Raw genomic sequence first — 22,030 nt, forward strand, 5'->3', positions numbered from 1 at the left:
AAGGAAAATCCTCTCGCTGCGTCTGCGTGTCCATCCCTCCTCCTCGCTAGCCCCTCCCCCTAGTCCCCCGGCGGGGTCAAAGGTGAATCTCCGGGGCGACCGAGGAGATGGGCGAGGTTTGCGTTTGACCGGCGAGGTCTCGTTGCTAGTGTGGTCGCCGTGGCGCGTTGCCGGGGGTAACAGGGGGAGTTCGGGAGCGGAGCGTTTCCCGTGGAGCAGAGAGGGGAACTTCCTCAGACACGGGTCAGAACCAGAACCTAGAGGACACACACACGGGTCAGAACCAGAACCTAGAGGGGAACTGCCTCAGACACGGGTCAGAACCAGAACCTAGAGACCACACACACAGGTCAGAACCAGAACCTAGAGGACACACACACACACACACGGGTCAGAACCAGAACCTAGAGGGGAACTTCCTCAGACACGGGTCAGAACCAGAACCTAGAGGACACACACACAGGTCAGAACCAGAACCTAGAGGGGAACTTCCTCAGACACGGGTCAGAACCAGAACCTAGAGGACACACACACAGGTCAGAACCAGAACCTAGAGGGGAACTTCCTCAGACACGGGTCAGAACCAGAACCTAGAGGACACACACACGGGTCAGAACCAGAACCTAGAGGGGAACTGCCTCAGACACGGGTCAGAACCAGAACCTAGAGACCACACACACAGGTCAGAACCAGAACCTAGAGGACACACACACACACACGGGTCAGAACCAGAACCTAGAGGGGAACTTCCTCAGACACGGGTCAGAACCAGAACCTAGAGGACACACACACAGGTCAGAACCAGAACCTAGAGGGGAACTGCCTCAGACACGGGTCAGAACCAGAACCTAGAGAGGACACACACACACACACACAGGTCAGAACCAGAACCTAGAGGGGAACATCCTCAGACACGGGTCAGAACCAGAACCTAGAGGACACACACAGGTCAGAACCAGAACCTAGAGGACACACACACACACAGGTCAGAACCAGAACCTAGAGGACACACTAACAGGTCAGAACCAGAACCTAGAGGACATACACACACACAGGTCAGAACCAGAACCTAGAGGACACACACACACTAACAGGTCAGAACCAGAACCTAGAGGACACACACACACACACACAGGTCAGAACCAGAACCTAGAGGACACACACACAGGTCAGAACCAGAACCTAGAGGACACACACACACTAACAGGTCAGAACCAGAACCTAGAGGACACACACACACACACACTAACAGGTCAGAACCAGAACCTAGAGGACACACACACACACTAACAGGTCAGAACCAGAACCTAGAGGACACACACACACACTAACAGGTCAGAACCAGAACCTAGAGGACACACACACAGGTCAGAACCAGAACCTAGAGGACACACACACAGGTCAGAACCAGAACCTAGAGGACACACACACAGGTCAGAACCAGAACCTAGAGGACACACACACAGGTCAGAACCAGAACCTAGAGAGGACACACACACACACAGGTCAGAACCAGAACCTAGAGGACACACACACAGGTCAGAACCAGAACCTAGAGGACACACACACAGGTCAGAACCAGAACCTAGAGGACACACACACACAGGTCAGAACCAGAACCTAGAGGACACACACACAGGTCAGAACCAGAACCTAGAGGACACACACACACACTAACAGGTCAGAACCAGAACCTAGAGGACACACACACACGGGTCAGAACCAGAACCTAGAGGACACACACACACACAGGTCAGAACCAGAACCTAGAGGACACACACACAGGTCAGAACCAGAACCTAGAGGACACACACACACACTAACAGGTCAGAACCAGAACCTAGAGGACACACACACACACGGGTCAGAACCAGAACCTAGAGGACACACACACAGGTCAGAACCAGAACCTAGAGGACACACACACACACTAACAGGTCAGAACCAGAATCTAGAGGACACACACACACAGGTCAGAACCAGAACCTAGAGGACACACACAGGTCAGAACCAGAACCTAGAGGACACACACACGGGTCAGAACCAGAACCTAGAGGACACACACACACGGGTCAGAACCAGAACCAGAACCTAGAGGACACACACAGGTCAGAACCAGAACCTAGAGGACACACACACACACACACACGGGTCAGAACCAGAACCTAGAGGACACACACACACAGGTCAGAACCAGAACCAGAACCTAGAGGACACACACACACAGGTCAGAACCAGAACCTAGAGGACACACACACGGGTCAGAACCAGAACCTAGAGGACACACACACGGGTCAGAACCAGAACCTAGAGGACACACACACACAGGTCAGAACCAGAACCTAGAGGACACACACACGGGTCAGAACCAGAACCTAGAGAGGGCACACACACACGGGTCAGAACCAGAACCTAGAGGACACACACACGGGTCAGAACCAGAACCTAGAGGACACACTCCTTACAATGGAATTCACACGTCCAAATCTCTTTCGCTTACCCAGAATGCTTTGCCTGCTACGGTGTTTGTTGTCGTGGAGACGGGGCAGGGGGACGGGGTTAACCGGGAGGGCGCTGGCTGCGAACCTGGCCAGCAGGCCCAACCCACTCTCCTCCAGCTCACTCCCCTCGGAGCACGACGACTCTTCCTCATCATCGTCCTCCTCAGTGGAGGACTCTGTGACAGAGATTATTGACTCTCAGGATCACAGAGTGGAACGCCAACATCAGGTATGTCTGTAGTATTACTGCAGTATTACTGTAGTATTACTGTAGTATCACTGTAGCATTACTGTAGTATCACTGTAGTATTACTGTAGTATCACTGTAGCATTACTGTAGCATTACTGTAGTATCACTGTAGCATTACTGTAGTATTACTGTAGCATTACTGTAGTATTACTGTAGTATTACTGTAGCATTATTGTAGTATTACTGCAGTATTACTGTAGCCTTACTGTAGTATCACTGTAGCATTACTGTAGTATCACTGTAGTATTACTGTAGCATCACTGTAGCATTACTGTAGTATTACTGTAGTATTACTGTAGCATTACTGCAGTATTACTGCAGTATTACTGCAGTATTAGGGGGGGTGAGGGATAGAGGGGGGGTAAGGGAAAGAGGGGGAAATGTACCCAATTCCTCTGTAGTTAGTATACTGCTAGCAGACAGACAGAAAGAACAGACAGACAGAACAGACAGACAGACAGACAGAGCTGTCTAGCAGACAGACAGACAGACAGAGCTGTCTAGCAGACAGACAGACAGACAGAGCTGTCTAGCAGACAGACAGACAGACAGTGCTGTCTAGCAGACAGACAGACAGACAGACAGAGCTGTCTAGCAGACAGACAGACAGACAGAGCTGTCTAGCAGACAGACAGACAGACAGAGCTGTCTAGCAGACAGACAGACAGACAGACATACAGAGCTGTCTAGCAGACAGACAGACAGAGCTGTCTAGCAGACAGACAGACAGAGCTGTCTAGCAGACAGACAGACAGAGCTGTCCAGCAGACAGACAGAGCTGTCCAGCAGACAGACAGACAGACAGAGCTGTCTAGCAGACAGGCAGACAGACAGGACAGACAGACAGGCAGTAGTGTCTAGCAGACAGACAGACAGGCAGTAGTGTCTAGCAGACAGACAGGCAGGCAGACATAACAGACAGACAGACAGAGCTGTCTAGCAGACAGACAGACAGAGCTGTCTAGCAGGCAGACAGACAGGCAGTAGTGTCTAGCAGACAGACAGGCAGGCAGACATAACAGACAGATATACTACCCCTATTCCCTACATACTACCCCTATTCCTTACACCCTACCCATTTACATTACACTATTCACTACCCCTATTCCCTATTCACTACCCCTATTCCCTACACCATACCCCTATTCCCTATACACTACCCCTATTCCCTATACACTACCCCTATTCCCTACACCCTACCCCTATTCCCTACATACTACCCCTATTCCTTACACCCTACCCATTTACATTACACTATTCACTACCCCTATTCCCTATTCACTACCCCTATTCCCTATTCACTACCCCTATTGCCTATACACTACCCCTATTCCCTATACACTACCCTATTCCCTACACACTACCCCTATTCCCTACACACTACCCCTATTCCCTACACACTACCCCTATTCCCTACACCCTACCCCTATTCCCTACACACTACCCCTATTCCTATTCACTACCCCTATTCCCTATTCACTACCCCTATTGCCTATTCACTACCCCTATTGCCTATACACTACCCCTATTCCCTACACACTACCCCTATTCCCTACACACTACCCCTATTCCCTACACACTACCCCTATTCCCTATTCACTACCCCTATACACTACCCCTATTCCCTATTCACTACCCCTATTCACTACCCCTATTCCCTATTCACTACCCCTATTCACTACCCCTATTCCCTATTCACTACCCCTATTCACTACCCCTATTCCCTATTCACTACCCCTATTCCCTATTCCCTATACACTACCCCTATTCCCTATACACTATCCCTATACACTACCCCTATTCCCTATACACTACCCCTATTCCCTATTCACTACCCCTATTCCCTACACACTACCCCTATACACTACCCCTATTCCTATTCACTACCCCTATTCCTATTCACTACCCCTATTCCCTACACACTACCCCTATTCCTATTCACTACCCCTATTCCCTACACACTACCCCTATACACTACCCCTATTCCCTATTCACTACCCCTATTCCCTATTCACTACCCCTATTCCCTATTCACTACCCCTATTCCCTACTCACTACCCCTATTCCCTACACACTACCCCTATACACTACCCCTATTCCCTACACACTACCCCTATACACTACCCCTATTCCCTATACACAAACCCCTATTCCCTATTCACTACCCCTATTCCCTACACACTACCTCTATACACTACCCCTATTCCCTATACATTACCCCTATTCCTACACACTACCCCTATTCCCTACACACTACCCCTATTCCCTACTCACTACCCCTATTCCCTATACACTACCCCTATTCCTATTCACTACCCCTATTCCCTATACACTACCCCTATTCCTTATAAACTACCCCTATTCCCTACCCCTATTCCCTATTCACTACCCCTATTCCTACTCACTACCCCTATTCCCTACACACTACCCCTATTCCTACTCACTACCCCTATTCCCTATACACTACCCCTATTCCCTATTCACTACCCCTATTCCCTATACACTACCCCTATTCCTTATAAACTACCCCTATTCCCTACCCTATTCCCTATTCACTACCCCTATTCCTATTCACTACCCCTATTCCCTACCCCTATTCCCTACCCCTATTCCTACACACTACCCTATTCCCTACACACTACCCCTATTCCCTACACACTACCCCTATTCCCTACACACTACCCCTATTCCCTACACACTACCCCTATTCCCTACACACTACCCCTATTCCTACACACTACCCCTATTCCTATACACTACCCCTATTCCCTATACACTACCCCTATTCCCTACACACTACCCTATTCCCTACACACTACCCCTATTCCCTACACACTACCCCTATTCCCTATACACTACCCTATTCCCTACACACTACCCCTATACACTACCCCTATTCCCTATACACAAACCCCTATTCCTATTCACTACCCCTATACACTACCCCTATTCATTACCCCTATTCCCTACACACTACCCCTATTCCCTATTCACTACCCCTATTCCCTATTCACTACCCCTATTCCCTATTCACTACCCCTATTCCCTATTCACTACCCCTATTCACTACCCCTATTGCCTATACACTACCCCTATTCCCTATACACTACCCCTATTCCCTATTCACTACCCCTATTGCCTATTCACTACCCCTATTCCCTATTCACTACCCCTATTCCCAACACACTACCCCTATTCCCTACACACTACCCCTATTCCCAACACACTACCCCTACTCCCTACTCACTACCCCGATTCCCTACTCACTACCCCTATTCACTACCCCTATTCCCTACACACTACCCCTATTCCCTACACACTACCCCTATTCCCTACACACTACCCCTATTCCCTACACACTACCCCTATTCCCTATACACTACCCCTATTCCCTACACACTACCCCTATTCCTACACACTACCCCTATTCCCTATACACTACCCCTATTCCCTATACACTACCCCTATTCCCTATACACTACCCCTATTCACTACCCCTATTCCCTATTCACTACCCCTATACACTACCCCTATTCCCTATTCACTACCCCTATTCCCTACACACTACCCCTATTCCCTATACACTACCCCTATTCCCTACACACTACCCCTATTCCCTACGCCTATTCCCTATTCACTACCCCTATTCCCTACCCCTATTCACTACCCCTATTCACTACCCCTATTCCCTATTCACTACCCCTATTCCCTATTCACTACCCCTATTCACTACCCCTATTCCCTATTCACTACCCCTATACACTACCCCTATTCCCTATTCACTACCCCTATTCACTACCCCTATTCCCTATTCACTACCCCTATTGCCTATACACTACCCCTATTCCCTACACACTACCCCTATTCCCTACACACTACCCCTATTCCCTACACACTACCCCTATTCCCTACACACTACCCCTATTCCCTATACACTACCCCTATTCCCTATACACTACCCCTATTCCCTATACACTACCCCTATTCCCTATACACTACCCCTATTCCCTATTCACTACCCCTATTCACTACCCCTATACACTACCCCTATTCCCTATTCACTACCCCTATTCCCTATTCACTACCCCTATTCCCTATTCACTACCCCTATTCCCTATTCACTACCCCTATTCACTACCCCTATTCCCTATTCACTACCCCTATTCCCTATTCCCTATACACTACCCCTATTCCCTATACACTATCCCTATACACTACCCCTATTCCCTATACACTACCCCTATTCCCTATTCACTACCCCTATTCCCTACACACTACCCCTATACACTACCCCTATTCCCTATTCACTACCCCTATTCCCTATTCACTACCCCTATTCCCTACACACTACCCCTATTCCCTATTCACTACCCCTATTCCCTACACACTACCCCTATACACTACCCCTATTCCCTATTCACTACCCCTATTCCCTATTCACTACCCCTATTCCCTATTCACTACCCCTATTCCCTACTCACTACCCCTATTCCCTACACACTACCCCTATTCACTACCCCTATTCCCTACACACTACCCCTATACACTACCCCTATTCCCTATACACAAACCCCTATTCCCTATTCACTACCCCTATTCCCTACACACTACCTCTATACACTACCCCTATTCCCTATACATTACCCCTATTCCCTACACACTACCCCTATTCCCTACACACTACCCCTATTCCTACTCACTACCCCTATTCCCTATACACTACCCCTATTCCCTATTCACTACCCCTATTCCCTATACACTACCCCTATTCCTTATAAACACCCCTATTCCCTACCCCTATTCCCTATTCACTACCCCTATTCCCTACTCACTACCCCTATTCCCTACACACTACCCCTATTCCCTACTCACTACCCCTATTCCCTATACACTACCCCTATTCCCTATTCACTACCCCTATTCCCTATACACTACCCCTATTCCTTATAAACTACCCCTATTCCCTACCCCTATTCCCTATTCACTACCCCTATTCCCTATTCACTACCCCTATTCCTACACACCCCTATTCCCTATTCACTACCCCTATTCCCTACACACTACCCCTATTCCCTACACACTACCCCTATTCCCTACACACTACCCCTATTCCCTACACACTACCCCTATTCCCTACACACTACCCCCATTTCCCTACACACTACCCCTATTCCCTACACACTACCCCTATTCCCTACACACTACCCCTATTCCCTACACACTACCCCTATTCCCTATACACTACCCCTATTCCCTATACACTACCCCTATTCCCTACACACTACCCCTATTCCCTACACACTACCCCTATTCCCTACACACTACCCCTATTCCCTACACACTACCCCTATTCCTATACACTACCCCTATTCCCTATACACAAACCCCTATTCCCTATTCACTACCCCTATACACTACCCCTATTCATTACCCCTATTCCCTACACACTACCCCTATTCCCTATTCACTACCCCTATTCCCTATTCACTACCCCTATTCACTACCCCTATTGCCTATACACTACCCCTATTCCCTATACACTACCCCTATTCCCTATTCACTACCCCTATTGCCTATTCACTACCCCTATTCCCTATTCACTACCCCTATTCCCAACACACTACCCCTATTCCCAACACACTACCCCTATTCCCTACACACTACCCCTACTCCCTACACACTACCCCGATTCCCTACTCACTACCCCTATTCACTACCCCTATTCCCTACACACTACCCCTATTCCCTACACACTACCCCTATTCCCTACACACTACCCCTATTCCCTACACACTACCCCTATTCCCTATACACTACCCCTATTCCCTACACACTACCCCTATTCCCTACACACTACCCCTATTCCCTATACACTACCCCTATTCCCTATACACTACCCCTATTCCCTATACACTACCCCTATTCACTACCCCTATTCCCTATTCCCTATTCACTACCCCTATTCCCTATTCACACCCCTATACACTACCCCTATTCCCTATTCACTACCCCTATTCCCTACACACTACCCCTATTCCCTATACACTACCCCTATTCCCTACACACTACCCCTATTCCCTACGCCTATTCCCTATTCCCTACCCCTATTCACTACCCCCCTATTCACTACCCCTATTCCCTATTCACTACCCCTATTCCTATTCACTACCCCTATTCACTACCCCTATTCCCTATTCACTACCCCTATACACTACCCCTATTCCCTATTCACTACCCCTATTCACTACCCCTATTCACTACCCCTATTCCCTATTCACTACCCCTATTCCCTATTCACTACCCCTATTCCCTATTCACTACCCCTATTCCCTATTCACTACCCCTATTCCCTATACACTACCCCTATTCCCTATTCACTACCCCTATTCCCTACACACTACCCCTATTCCCTACACACTACCCCTATTCCCTATACACTACCCCTATTCCCTACACACTACCCCTATTCCCTACACACTACCCCTATTCCCTACACACTACCCCTATTCCCTACACACTACCCCTATTCCCTACACATTACCCCTATTCACTATACACTACCCCTATTCCCTACACACTACCCCTATTCCCTACACACTACCCCTATTCACTACCCCTATTCACTATACACTACCCCTATTCACTATACACTACCCCTATTCCCTATACACTACCCCTATTCCCTATACACTACCCCTATTCCCTATAAACTACCCCTATTCCCTACACACTACCCCTATTCCCTACACACTACCCCTATTCCCTACACACTACCCCTATTCCCTACACACTATCCCTATTCCCTATACACTATCCCTATTCCCTACACACTACCCCCTATTCCCTACACACTACCCCTATTCCCTACACATTACCCCTATTCCCTACACACTACCCCTATTCCCTACACACTACCCCTATTCCCTACACACTACCCCTATTCCCTACACACTACCCCTATTCCCTACACACTACCCCTATTCCCTACACACTACCCCTATTCCCTATACACCACCCCTATTCCCTATACACTACCCCTATTCCCTACACACTACCCCTATTCCCTATTCAATACCCCTATTCCCTACACACTACCCCTTTACACCACCGCTATACACTACCCCTATACACTACCCCTATTCCCTACACACTACCCCTATTCCCTATTCAATACCCCTATTCCCTACACACTACCCCTATACACTACCCCTATTCCCTTTACACCACCCCTATACACTACCCCTATTCCCTATACACTACCCCTATACACTACCCCTACCCCTATGGGTCCTGGTCTATAGTAGTACACTACCCCTATGGGTCCTGGTCTATAGTAGTACACTACCCCTATGGGTCCTGGTCTATAGTAGTACACTACCCCTATGGGTCCTGGTCTATAGTAGTACACTACCCCTATGGGCCCTGGTCTATAGTAGTACACCACCCCTATGGGCCCTGGTCTATAGTAGTACACCACCCCTATGGACCCTGGTCTATAGTAGTACACTACCCCTATGGGACCTGGTCTATAGTAGTACACTACCCCTATGGGACCTGGTCTGCAGTAGTACACTACCCCTATGGGCCCTGGTCTATAGTAGCACACTACCCCTATGGACCCTGGTCTACAGTAGTACACTACCCCTATGGGACCTGGTCTATAGTAGTACACCACCCCTATGGGCCCTGGTCTATAGTAGTACACTACCCCTATGGGCCCTGGTCTATAGTAGTACTGGTCTATAGTAGTACACTACCCCTATGGGTCCTGGTCTATAGTAGTACACCACCCCTATGGGCCCTGGTCTATAGTAGTACACTACCCCTATGGGCCCTGGTCTATAGTAGTACTGGTCTATAGTAGTACACTACCCCTATGGGACCTGGTCTATAGTAGTACTGGTCTATAGTAGTACACTACCCCTATGGGTCCTGGTCTATAGTAGTACACCACCCCTATGGGACCTGGTCTATAGTAGTACACTACCCCTATGGGACCTGGTCTATAGTAGTACACTACCCCTATGGGACCTGGTCTATAGTAGTACACTACCCCTATGGGCCCTGGTCTATAGTAGTACACTACCCCTATGGGCCCTGGTCTATAGTAGTACACTACCCCTATGGGCCCTGGTCTACAGTAGTACACTACCCCTATGGGCCCTGGTCTACAGTAGTACACCACCCCTATGGGACCTGGTCTATAGTAGTACACTACCCCTATGGGTCCTGGTCTATAGTAGTACACTACCCCTATGGGTCCTGGTCTACAGTAGTACACTACCCCTATACACTACCCCTATGGGTCCTGGTCTATAGTAGTACACTACCCCTATGGGTCCTGGTCTATAGTAGTACACTACCCCTATGGGTCCTGGTCTACAGTAGTACACTACCCCTATACACTACCCCTATGGGTCCTGGTCTATAGTAGTACACTACCCCTATGGGACCTGGTCTATAGTAGTACACTACCCCTATGGGTCCTGGTCTATAGTAGTACACTACCCCTATGGGTCCTGGTCTACAGTAGTACACTACCCCTATACACTACCCCTATGGGTCCTGGTCTATAGTAGTACACTACCCCTATGGGTCATGGTCTATAGTAGTACACTAGATGGGGAATAGGGGTCCTGGTCTATAGTAGTACACTACCCCTATGGGCCCTGGTCTATAGTAGTGCACTACCCCTATGGGCCCTGGTCTATAGTAGTGCACTACCCCTATGGGACCTGGTCTATAGTAGTACACCACCCCTATGGACCCTGGTCTATAGTAGTACACTACCCCTATGGGACCTGGTCTATAGTAGTACACTACCCCTATGGGTCCTGGTCTATAGTAGTACACTACCCCTATGGGTCCTGGTCTATAGTAGTACACTACCCCTATGGGTCCTGGTCTATAGTAGTACACTACCCTATGGGTCCTGGTCTATAGTAGTACACTACCCCTATGGGTCCTGGTCTATAGTAGTGCACTACCCTATGGACCCTGGTCTACAGTAGTACACTACCCCTATGGGACCTGGTCTATAGTAGTACACTACCCCTATGGGTCCTGGTCTATAGTAGTACACTGGATGGGGAATAGGGGGCCATCTGAACCTTACTGGATTGAGACTCAGCCCAGTGGTTAGGAGTTAGAACCATGGCTGTAGACAGGATGAGCTGTGATTGGTTAGAGGGAAGTAAGGGTTAGGAGCAGACAGACAGACAGGAAGAGCTGTGATTGGTTAGAGGGAAGTAAGGGTTAGGAGCAGACAGACAGACAAGATAGACAGGAAGAGAAACAGACAGACAGGAAGAGAAACAGACAGACAGACAGACAGGAAGAGAAACAGACAGGCAGACAGACAGGAAGAGAAACAGACAGGTAGACAGACAGGAAGAGAAACAGACAGGTACACAGACAGGAAGAGAAACAGACAGACAGGAAGAGAAACAGACAGGCAGGAAGAGAAACAGACAGGCAGGAAGAGAAACAGACAGACAGGTAGACAGACAGACAGGTAGACAGACAGACAGGTAGACAGACAGGAAGAGAAACAGACAGGAAGAGAAACAGACAGACAGGAAGAGAAACAGACAGGAAGAGAAACAGACAGACAGGAAGAGAAACAGACAGGTACACAGACAGGAAGAGAAACAGACAGACAGGAAGAGAAACAGACAGGCAGGAAGAGAAACAGACAGGCAGGAAGAGAAACAGACAGACAGGTAGACAGACAGACAGGTAGACAGACAGACAGGTAGACAGACAGGAAGAGAAACAGACAGACAGGAAGAGAAACAGACAGACAGGAAGAGAAACAGACAGACAGGAAGAGAAACAGACAGGAAGAGAAACAGACAGGAAGAGAAACAGACAGACAGGAAGAGAAACAGACAGGAAGAGAAACAGACAGGAAGAGAAACAGACAGGAAGAGAAACAGACAGGAAGAGAAACAGACAGGAAGAGAAACAGACAGACAGGTAGAGAAACAGACAGGAAGAGAAACAGACAGGAAGAGAAACAGACAGACGTATCAGGTGTAACAGTCTATCCGTCCAGAGGTCTGTATATAATGACCAGATGCTCATGTCTCCGGGCCTAATAACCGAGGAGTTGTTGTCCGAAAGGTGGGAAGGCAGGCGACAAATTGAGGAAAAAAACTGCCGCAATGGATTATGGGATTGTAGTTAATTACCACTTTTCTGAACTGAACTAGGTTTGAATATTTGCTTAAATGAGAACTACAACTCCCTTCAACCCAGCATCCCATACAGTTTCCTAATTTTTGTCTTGAATGATTTGATTTCACAAAAACCCGATCTAAATGGAATTCAAGTAATTGAACCGACGTCGGACAAAATTTGGTTAATCACTCAGCACAGAACGCATCCTTCCTTCCTCACTCCTCTGACTCCTCCCTACCAGAGAGTCATCACCGATCTGACTCCTCCCTACCAGAGAGTCATCACCGATCTGACTCCTCCCTACCAGAGAGTCATCACCGATCTGACTCCTCCCTACCAGAGAGTCATCACCGATCTGACTCCTCCCTACCAGAGAGTCATCACCGATCTGACTCCTCCCTACCAGAGAGTCATCACCGATCTGACTCCTCCCTACCAGAGAGTCATCACCGATCTGACTACTCCCTACCAGAGAGTCATCACCGATCTGACTCCTCCCTACCAGAGAGTCATCACCGATCTGACTCCTCCCTACCAGAGGGTCATCACCGATCTGACTCCTCCCTACCAGAGGGTCATCACCGATCTGACTCCTCCCTACCAGAGGGTCATCACCGATCTGACTCCTCCCTACCAGAGGGTCATCACCGATCTGACTCCTCCCTACCAGAGGGTCATCACCGATCTGACTCCTCCCTACCAGAGGGTCATCACCGATCTGACTCCTCCCTACCAGAGGGTCATCACCGATCTGACTCCTCCCTACCAGAGAGTCATCACCGATCTGACTCCTCCCTACCAGAGAGTCATCACCGATCTGACTCCTCCCTACCAGAGTCATCACTGATCTGACTCCTCCCTACCAGAAAGTCATCACTGATCTGACTCCTCCCTACCAGAGAGTCATCACCGATCTGACTCCTCCCTACCAGAGAGTCATCACTGATCTGACTCCTCCCTACCAGAGAGTCATCACTGATCTGACTCCTCCCTACCAGAGAGTCATCACTGATCTGACTCCTCCCTACCAGAGAGTCATCACTGATCTGACTCCTCCCTACAAGAGAGTCATCACTGATCTGACTCCTCCCTACCAGAGAGTCATCACTGATCTGACTCCTCCCTACCAGAGTCATCACTGATCTGACTCCTCCCTACCAGAGAGTCATCACTGATCTGACTCCTCCCTACCAGAGAGTCATCACTGATCTGACTCCTCCCTACCAGAGAGTCATCACTGATCTGACTCCTCCCTACCAGAGAGTCATCACTGATCTGACTCCTCCCTACCAGAGAGTCATCACTGATCTGACTCCTCCCTACCAGAGAGTCATCACTGATCTGACTCCTCCCTACCAGAGAGTCATCACTGATCTGACTCCTCCCTACCAGAGAGGACTCACTGATCTGACTCCTCCCTACCAGAGAGTCATCACTGATCTGACTCCTCCCTACCAGAGAGGACTCACTGATCTGACTCCTCCCTACCAGAGAGGACTCACTGATCTGACTCCTCCCTACCAGAGAGGACTCACTGATCTGACTCCTCCCTACCAGAGAGGACTCACTGATCTGACTCCTCCCTACCAGAGAGTCCTCACTGATCTGACTCCTCCCTACCAGAGAGTCCTCACTGATCTGACTCCTCCCTACCAGAGAGGACTCACTGATCTGACTCCTCCCTACCAGAGAGTCATCACTGATCTGACTCCTCCCTACCAGAGAGTCATCACTGATCTGACTCCTCCCTACCAGAGAGTCATCACTGATCTGACTCCTCCCTACCAGAGAGGACTCACTGATCTGACTCCTCCCTACCAGAGAGGACTCACTGATCTGACTCCTCCCTACCAGAGAGTCATCACTGGTCTGACTCCTCCCTACCAGAGAGTACTCACTGATCTGACTCCTCCCTACCAGAGAGTCATCACTGATCTGACTCCTCCCTACCAGAGAGGACTCACTGATCTGACTCCTCCCTACCAGAGAGGACTCACTGATCTGACTCCTCCCTACCAGAGAGGACTCACTGATCTGACTCCTCCCTACCAGAGAGTCATCACTGATCTGACTCCTCCCTACCAGAGAGTACTCACTGATCTGACTCCTCCCTACCAGAGAGGACTCACTGATCTGACTCCTCCCTACCAGAGAGGACTCACATTTTCTTTACAAAAAGCAGATTTTGTGGCATGTGAGGGTCAATCCAAGTCTAACCAGATTGGTCAGATCATTCCTTACTAGGAAGGAAAGGAAGGAAAGGAAGGAAGGATGCATGTCTACAGCTCAGAAACACAAGCAAAAGGTTCTATTTGTGAAGCAGACGTTCATATTGACATTAATATTGTCCATGAGACTGAATATTCAACCCCAGATCCCGCCAGGGGACTAGTAGTTTGAGCGTCCATATTAGCGTTAGCATCATCACTGAGACACAGAGAGAGTAGGGGGCATCTTACTTACACAACAGGTGACAGGCGTGTGGCCCTCAGGCAGGGCAGCGCATGGAGTAGCCTAGCATCGGCTAGCGTAGCTTAGCCATGTAGATTAGTCGTAGCGTCGGCTAGCGTAGCTTAGCCATGTAGCTTAGTCGTAGCGTCGGCTAGCTATAGCGTAGCTTAGCCATGTAGCTTAGTCGTAGCGTCGGCTAGCTATAGCGTGCGTAGCTTAGCCATGTAGCCTAGTCGTAGCATCGGCTAGCTATAGCGTAGCTTAGCCATGTAGCCTAGTCGTAGTATCGGCTACCTATAGCGTAGCCATGTAGCATCGACTAGATGTAAGCATACTGTAAAACTTCATTTAAAAAAAATGCAAAATGCAGAAATCGGTACGTAATTTTTTGGTTGCTAAAATTCGAAGAGTTAATTTCAGTTTATGTGACAAAACAAGCAGAGAATCATGGTCTTTTTATTTTAATTTTTTTTTAACCTTTAATTTAATTTTACCTTTAATTTACTAGGCAAGTCAGTTAAGAACAAATTCTTATTTTCAAAGACGGCCCTAGGAACAGTGGGTTAACTGCCTGTTCAGGGGGCAGAACGACAGATTTGTACCTTGTCAGCTCGGGGGTTTGAACTTGCAACCTTCCGGTTCCTAGTCCAACGCTCTAACCACTAGGCTACCCTGCTGCCTCTACGCTCTAACCACTAGGCTACCCTGCCGCCTCTACACTCTAACCACTAGGCTACCCTGCCGCCTCTACACTCTAACCACTAGGCTACCCTGCCGCCTCTCCACTCTAACCACTAGGCTACCCTGCCGCCTCTACACTCTAACCACTAGGCTACCCTGCCGCCTCTACGCTCTAACCACTAGGCTACCCTGCCGCCTCTACACTCTAACCACTAGGCTACCCTGCCACCTCTTCGAATTTCAATAAAATATTGTATTTTCAGCTGGTGTATAAAACCAATAGACACATAGAAATAGCACACATAGAAAATATCTACCCCATTCCACTAGCCTAGCGGTTAGAGCGTTGGACTAGTAACCGAAAGGTTGCAAGATCGAATCCCCGAGCTGACATGGTACAGATCTGTCATTCCTGTTCCTAGGCTGTCATAGAAAATAAGAATTTGTTTTTAACTGACTTTCCTAGTTAAATAAAGTGAAAAGAAATACATGACAGATCTATGGGGCAGAAGGGTAGCCTAGTGGTTAGAGTGTAGAGGCGGCAGGGTAGCCTAGTGGTTAGAGTGTAGAGGCGGCAGGGTAGCCTAGTGGTTAGAGTGTAGAGGCGGCAGGGTAGCCTAGTGGTTAGAGTGTAGAGGCGGCAGGGTAGCCTAGTGGTTAGAGTGTAGAGGCGGCAGGGTAGCCTAGTGGTTAGAGTGTAGAGGCGGCAGGGTAGCCTAGTGGTTAGAGTGTAGAGGCGGCAGGGTAGCCTAGTGGTTAGAGTGTAGAGGCGGCAGGGTAGCCTAGTGGTTAGAGTGTAGAGGCGGCAGGGTAGCCTAGTGGTTAGAGTGTAGAGGCGGCAGGGTAGCCTAGTGGTTAGAGTGTAGAGGCGGCAGGGTAGCCTAGTGGTTAGAGTGTAGAGGCGGCAGGGTAGCCTAGTGGTTAGAGTGTAGAGGCGGCAGGGTAGCCTAGTGGTTAGAGTGTAGAGGCGGCAGGGTAGCCTAGTGGTTAGAGTGTAGAGGCGGCAGGTAGTCTAGTGGTTAGAGTGGAGAGGCGGCAGGGTAGCCTAGTGGTTAGAGTGTAGAGGCGGCAGGGTAGCCTAGTGGTTAGAGTGTAGAGGCGGCAGGGTAGCCTAGTGGTTAGAGTGGAGAGGCGGCAGGGTAGCCTAGTGGTTAGAGTGGAGAGGCGGCAGGGTAGCCTAGTGGTTAGAGTGTAGAGGCGGCAGGGTAGCCTAGTGGTTAGAGTGTAGAGGCGGCAGGGTAGCCTAGTGGTTAGAGTGTAGAGGCGGCAGGGTAGCCTAGTGGTTAGAGTGTAGAGGCGGCAGGGTAGCCTAGTGGTTAGAGTGTAGAGGCGGCAGGGTAGCCTAGTGGTTAGAGTGTAGAGGCGGCAGGGTAGCCTAGTGGTTAGAGTGTAGAGGCGGCAGGGTAGCCTAGTGGTTAGAGTGGAGAGGCGGCAGGGTAGCCTAGTGGTTAGAGTGGAGAGGCGGCAGGGTAGCCTAGTGGTTAGAGTGGAGAGGCGGCAGGGTAGCCTAGTGGTTAGAGTGGAGAGGCGGCAGGGTAGCCTAGTGGTTAGAGTGGAGAGGCGGCAGGGTAGCCTAGTGGTTAGAGCGTAGAGGCGGCAGGGTAGCCTAGTGGTTAGAGCGTAGAGGCAGCAGGGTAGCCTAGTGGTTAGAGCGTTGGACTAGTAACCGGAAGGTTGCAAGTTCAAACCCCCGAGCTGACAAGGTACAAATCTGTCATTCTGCCCCTGAATAGGCAGTTAACCCACTGTTCCTAGGCCGTCTTTGAAAAGAAGAATTTGTTCTTAACTGACTTGCCCAGTTAAATAAAGGTTAAAAAAAAATAACTCACATTGATGTGAATTTGGTCTGTTCGCCCAAAAAGTTCAATATTTAATTTTGCTTAACTCACTGAACACAACAGGTGATGATGAGAAACAGGTCGATTTTTGCTAATTTGCATGTTTAATTCCAGCAGTCACTTCCTGTATTGTTTTAATACATTTCTTCACTAAATGTGTTATCATTTACACACTGCTTGACGTTGTCGTCTTAGTGTGCCTCTATTCTCGAGAAAAATAAACTCTCCTTGACGGAATAATTATTCTCCCCTTTGACTGTGCAGTTCTCACATTCACCACTAGAGGGCGATCGGCCGCCGACTTCTACAAGGGTCTGGTACTCCCAAAGTTGTTGACTGTTTTTTTGTGCTTCAAGTTAGCAGGTAGTTAGCAGCCAACGGCTAGCAGGTGATTGCCGTAATTTTTCTCAAATCACTATTGAATTATTAAATGTAACAAAATGAAACAAAACCTCGTAAACAATTAATTTAGACCCATTCATTTGCTGAAATGTGTGCCGTCGCCCGGCTATTAAAAGGGACAAGCGACTATTTGAGACTTTGTTTAATTTAAGTTTTAGTAGACTGGCTATAGCTAACTGTAGCATAGACTGGCTATAGCTAACTGTAGCATAGACTGGCTATAGCTAACTGTAGCATCGGCTGGCTATAGCTAGCCGTAGCATCAACTAGCTGTAGGTTAGACTAGCTGTAGCTAACCGTAGCATCAACTAGCTGTAGGATAGACTAGCTATAGCTAGCCGTAGCATCAACTAGCTGTAGGTTAGACTAGCTGTAGCTAACCGTAGCATCAACTAGCTGTAGGTTAGGCTAGCTATAGCTAGCCGTAGCATCAACTAGCTGTAGGTTAGACTAGCTGTAGCTAACCGTAGCATCAACTAGCTGTAGGATAGACTAGCTATAGCTAGCCGTAGCATCAACTAGCTGTAGGTTAGACTAGCTGTAGCTAACCGTAGCATCAACTAGCTGTAGGTTAGGCTAGCTATAGCTAGCCGTAGCATCAACTAGCTGTAGAATAGACTAGCTATAGCTAGCCGTAGCATCAACTAGCTGTAGGATAGACTAGCTATAGCAAGCCCGTAGCATCAACTAGCTGTAGAATAGACTAGCTATAGCTAGCCGTAGCATCAACTAGCTGTAGGATAGACTAGCTATAGCTAGCCGTAGCATCAACTAGCTGTAGGATAGACTAGCTGTAGGATAGACTAGCTATAGCTAGCCGTAGCATCAACTAGCTGTAGAATAGACTAGCTATAGCTAGCCGTAGCATCAACTAGCTGTAGGATAGACTAGCTATAGCAAGCCCGTAGCATCAACTAGCTGTAGAATAGACTAGCTATAGCTAGCCGTAGCATCAACTAGCTGTAGGATAGACTAGCTATAGCTAGCCGTAGCATCAACTAGCTGTAGGATAGACTAGCTATAGCAAGCCCGTAGCATCAACTAGCTGTAGAATAGACTAGCTATAGCTAGCCGTAGCATCAACTAGCTGTAGGATAGACTAGCTATAGCAAGCCCGTAGCATCAACTAGCTGTAGAATAGACTAGCTATAGCTAGCCGTAGCATCAACTAGCTGTAGGATAGACTAGCTATAGCTAGCCGTAGCATCAACTAGCTGTAGAATAGACTAGCTATAGCTAGCCGTAGCATCAACTAGCTGTAGGATAGACTAGCTATAGCAAGCCCGTAGCATCAACTAGCTGTAGAATAGACTAGCTATAGCTAGCCGTAGCATCAACTAGCTGTAGGATAGACTAGCTATAGCTAGCCGTAGTATCAACTAGCTGTAGGATAGACTAGCTATAGCTAGCCGTAGCATCAACTAGCTGTAGAATAGACTAGCTATAGCTAGCCGTAGCATCAACTAGCTGTAGGATAGACTAGCTATAGCTAGCCCGTAGCATCAACTAGCTGTAGAATAGACTAGCTATAGCTAGCCGTAGCATCAACTAGCTGTAGGATAGACTAGCTATAGCTAGCCGTAGCATCAACTAGCTGTAGGATAGACTAGCTATAGCTAGCCGTAGCATCAACTAGCTGTAGGTTAGGCTAGCTATAGCTAGCCGTAGCATCAACTAGCTGTAGGATAGACTAGCTATAGCTAGCCGTAGCATCAACTAGCTGTAGGTTAGGCTAGCTATAGCTAACCGTAGCATCAACTAGCTGTAGGTTAGGCTAGCTATAGCTAACCGTAGCGTAGCGAGGTAGCATGGCTAAAGGTGGCGCTAGTCCTGGCAGGCTTGTGTGTGTCAGCAGCAGCAGCAGCAGCAGAACAAACAGCACAGGCTGAGAGACATGTAAAGCATCATGGGTAGGAGAGGGGTCAGGGGTGAGCAGGTGAAAGATGAGCAGGTGGCAGCGAACGACAGGAAGGGGCGGAGTTATCTGGAGGTTTAGTAGACAGGAAGAAGGAGCCCTATTCTGCAAATATCCCAACGAGCCAATCAGATAGTTTGAACTGGGTGTGTGTGTGTGTGTGTGTGAGCTTTATGAATCTAAAAAAATCTCTAAAAAGCCTTCCTTCAACCCTATCCTCGTCCCAAACCTCAACCCTTACCATAGCCCTCACAATCACAATCATATTTCACCGTCTTCATTGAAAACAGTTCTGTGTGTGTGGGCGTGTGTGTGAGCGTGTGTGTGTGTGTGTGTGTCTGAGTGTGTGTGTGTGTGTGTCTGAGTGTGTGTGTGTGTGTGTGTCTGAGTGTGTGTGTGTGTGTGTGTCTGAGTGTGTGTGTGTGTGTGAGTGTGTGTGTGTGTGTCTGAGTGTGTGTGTCTGAGTGTGTGTGTGTGTGTGTGTCTGAGTGTGTGTGTGTGTGTCTGAGTGTGTGTGTGTCTGAGTGTGTGTGTGTGTGTGTCTGAGTGTGTGTGTGTGTGTGTCTGAGTGTGTGTCTGAGTGTGTGTGTGTGTCTGAGTGTGTGTGTGTGTGTTTCATCCACTGTACTCTCTGCATGATGCAGAGGAGCCCACAACTAAAACCCCATTGGAAGCACTACAGTGTAGGAACCTAGTGCCCTTGTGCTGTTGGGGGCTATAGGGAGGGATACAGGTCCGCCAGAGCGAGTAGTGTGTGCAGCCGACAGACAGGACAGGCGGACAGAGAGAGAGACAGACGAAGCGAGAGACAAGGACCACAGTGAGTTGGCTTTCTTCACCAAATTCAATTATAAAACATCTTTAATAAAAAAAAAGCTTCAGTACCAAAAAACACAACTTTTTTTTTTGTTCTAGAAAAAAAAAACACACACACATGATCAATGTATCAAAAAAAATTTTTTAAAAAGTCCACAGCAGTCTGAGCAAGCCAGGCGAAACCGTGACAACCGCATCCGTGACAACCGTAACCGTGACAACCGTAACAAAATCAAGTCTAAAACCAGGAGGCAGCAGCGGCAGGGAGAGGAATGGGACTCTTAAGAGCCTGGGAGTGAGGTCACATATGTAAGAGCCCTCTCTCTCTCTGTGTGTGTGGTCAGTACGCAGGAAGTGATGTCACAGCTGTAAGAGCACTCTCTCTCTCTCTCTCTGTGTGGTCAGTATGCAGGAAGTGAGGTCAGTGAGGTGAAACGCTCAGAATGATGCAGATTTTACAGTTTTGAGATGACAGGATTCCCTACAACATCTCCATGTCAACAGAGATGATGTGATTCCCTACAACATCTCTATCTCAACAGAGATGATGTGATTCCCTACAACATCTCTATCTCAACAGAGATGATGTGATTCCCTACAACATCTCTATCTCAACAGAGATGATGTGATTCCCTACAACATCTCTATCTCAACAGAGATGATGTGATTCCCTACAACATCTCTATCTCAACAGAGATGATGTGATTCCCTACAACATCTCTATCTCAACAGAGATGATGTGATTCCCTACAACATCTCTATCTCAACAGAGATGATGTGATTCCCTACAACATCTCTATCTCAACAGAGATGATGTGATTCCCTACAACATCTCTATCTCAACAGAGATGATGTGATTCCATACAACATCTCTATCTCAACAGAGATGACGTGATTCCCTACAACATCTCTATCTCAACGGAGATGATGTGATTCCCTACAACATCTCTATCTCAACAGAGATGATGTGATTCCCTACAACATCTCTATCTCA

At 48.3% G+C, this 22,030-nt stretch overlaps 1 protein-coding gene and 1 long non-coding RNA gene across 2 annotated transcripts in view; one reads left to right on the forward strand and one right to left on the reverse strand.

Moving 5' to 3' along the window:
- Positions 1–22,030, forward strand: part of LOC135564837 (uncharacterized) — a 349,184-nt gene that overhangs the window by 221,209 nt on the left and 105,945 nt on the right. The gene's annotated exons all lie outside the window — the stretch shown is intronic.
- The window catches only part of LOC135564974 (trinucleotide repeat-containing gene 18 protein-like), a 138,120-nt gene that overhangs the window by 42,565 nt on the left and 73,525 nt on the right, over positions 1–22,030 (reverse strand). Inside the window, 2 exon segments of the mRNA XM_065011048.1 lie at positions 1–257; positions 2,501–2,677. The exon segment at positions 1–257 is cut by the window's left edge and continues 108 nt beyond it. Coding sequence (XP_064867120.1) covers positions 1–257; positions 2,501–2,677 — 434 coding nt within the window.

The sequence above is a fragment of the Oncorhynchus nerka genome, linkage group LG26, assembly GCF_034236695.1.
Source record: "Oncorhynchus nerka isolate Pitt River linkage group LG26, Oner_Uvic_2.0, whole genome shotgun sequence".
NCBI lineage: Eukaryota > Metazoa > Chordata > Actinopteri > Salmoniformes > Salmonidae > Oncorhynchus > Oncorhynchus nerka.